Here is a 2,337-nt window from a genome sequence, read left to right on the forward strand (position 1 = left end):
TCATCCTCAGCCCATGACCCCCAACCCAGACAGTGTCATCCTCAGCCCATGACCCCCAACCCAGACAGTGTCATCCTCAGCCCATCCGAGTTTTATCCCAGCGTTTTTCTTATTTGAGAGTTGTCTTGCTCCAAAGGGATATGGAACTCTGACACTGTGTGTCTGTCTGTCTCTCTGTCTCTCTCTCTCAGTTAGTTAGTATGTTATTACCAATGTTATTGTATGTCGGGCTGTTCTCACCCTAGAAAAGGAAACCAGGACAAGCGCTTTATGAATTTGAAGTTGGGTTTGCTTTTGCTGTTGATATTTTGAGACATATTTGTTACACAGGGTTTCTCTGTGCAACATCTCTGGCTGTCCTGGAACCCGCCCTGCAGATCAGGCTGGCCTCAGATCAGCCTGCCCTTACACAGTAGGGCAGTCATGTCACGGTGCATTATTTGGTCAGGGAGCAGAAAGCCTTTGGGTCAGAGAAGCAGGACAGTGTGGGTTAGTAAACATTTCCTAAGTACCTGTGGCTGTGGCTGTGGCTGAAGAAACCATGGCCATAGCAACTCTTATAAAGGAAAACACACTAACTGGAGCTGCCTTACAGTTCAGTCCATCGTCATCATGGCAGGAAGCGTGGCAGCATGCAGGCAGACTTGGTGGAGAAGGAGCTAAGAGTGCTACATCTGGGTTGGCAAGAGATAGACACAGACAGACAGACAGACAGACAATGGACCTGGCTTGAGCATTTTAAACCCCATAACCCATCCCAGTGGCACACTTCCTCCAGCCTTCTAGTAGTGTCTCTCTCTGAGATCTGTGAGCCAACATGGCCCACTCCTATTCAAACCACCCCTGTGCTGTACCTGCCTGGCAGTTACGTCAGTCTCGGGTTTTTGGGTCAGGGTTTAGCAAATATGTTTTTCTCATTTCAACACAAAAAGAAAAGCTGCTGAAGCGTCTGTAGTCAAACCAGTTGGCCTGAGAGACCCTGAAGCATCTGTCCTGTTTCTGTCTGTCCGTTGTGAACAGCAGCACCCCGCCTCACTTCTGCACAGTCAGTTTGGTACTTTTATTTCAGTTTCTTGACTTTTTGTCCTTAGTGAATATGAAACATTTTTAGGAGAGGTAGTTGAATCGGGTGTGTGTGTTGTAGGCTAATGTAGTAACTGCTCCTGTTCCTGGAGAGAAAGGCATGTTCTCTGAGGTGTTGCTCGTTTGAGAGAGCGGTTGGTTAAGGAACATTTCCTAGACTACTGCTAGACCCAGTGGAACCAAAGTTGAGGAAAGAGTTTAGATTTTGTCCAGAACTGGGACCTCATTCTCCGTGCTTTCTGCCAATGACACACAGACACACAAACACACATAGCAGATTACATCCACCCCGGTGTAAGAAAGTGGTTTTTGGAATGAGTCTATTTGAGGTTGTTTTGGTTTGGTTTGACACTGAACACCAGAATAGTAATGTTTGCTCTCTTTTCCTCCTCCTCCTCCCGTCAGCCATTGTATCTTGGAGGGGACCGACTAAGAAGCACACAGGCCGCTCCACAGCTTGTTCTGAATGTTCCCGAGACACAAGTGACATGCTTGGAAAATGGACTCAGAGTAGCTTCTGAAAACTCTGGGCTCTCCACATGCACAGTAAGTGACCGCTGCAGCCTTTAGTTGGTACCTTGTTTGGGAGGGAGCAGCCACAACTGCAGCTCTTTGGTTGGCTGGATTCTCCGAGCTTGAACCTTCCTTACCAGCTGTACTTTTGTACTGGGTATTATGCCCATCTCTCTCTTTTCTAAAGATTTATTTATTATTATATCTAAGTACACTGTAGCTGTCTTCAGATGCACCAGAAAAGGACATCAGATCTCATTACAGATGGTTGTGAGCCACCATGTGGTTGCTGTGATTTGAACTCAGGACCTTCGGAAGAGCAGTTGGTGCTCTTACCCACTGAGCCACCTCTCCAGCCCCGCTTATGCCCTTCTCTTACTGTTGATGCCTGTTTCTGATGGTCATGGCCTAGTCGGCTTTCCCATGGGTGGCAGCAAAACTCGAAGGTCAGGGAAAGTCACACGGTTGTATCTGAGGCTATAAAGCTTGTACTTGTATTTGAGCCCGACTTTCTGACAGTCCCTGATGTTTATACCACAGTTATTAATTAGATGTACTAAATGAGCTATGTTAAGAATTTGAATCTGATACTTGTTTGTTTGTTTGTTTGTTTTTCAAGTCAGGGTTCTTTCTGGAACTCACCCTGTAGACCAGGCTGGCCTCGAACTCAGAAATCTGCCTGCAGAGCCGGGCAGTGGTGGCACACACCTTTAATCCCAGCACTTGGGAGGCAGAGGCAGG

General features: G+C 47.1%; 1 protein-coding gene across 1 annotated transcript in view; it reads left to right on the top strand.

Moving 5' to 3' along the window:
• Positions 1-2,337, top strand: part of Pmpcb (peptidase, mitochondrial processing beta subunit) — a 17,323-nt gene that overhangs the window by 492 nt on the left and 14,494 nt on the right. The window contains exon 2 of the mRNA XM_021190580.1: positions 1,489-1,629. Coding sequence (XP_021046239.1) covers positions 1,489-1,629 — 141 coding nt within the window. The remainder of the gene's footprint in view (positions 1-1,488; positions 1,630-2,337) is intronic.

Source organism: Mus pahari, chromosome 2 (genome assembly GCF_900095145.1).
Source record: "Mus pahari chromosome 2, PAHARI_EIJ_v1.1, whole genome shotgun sequence".
Lineage (NCBI taxonomy): Eukaryota > Metazoa > Chordata > Mammalia > Rodentia > Muridae > Mus > Mus pahari.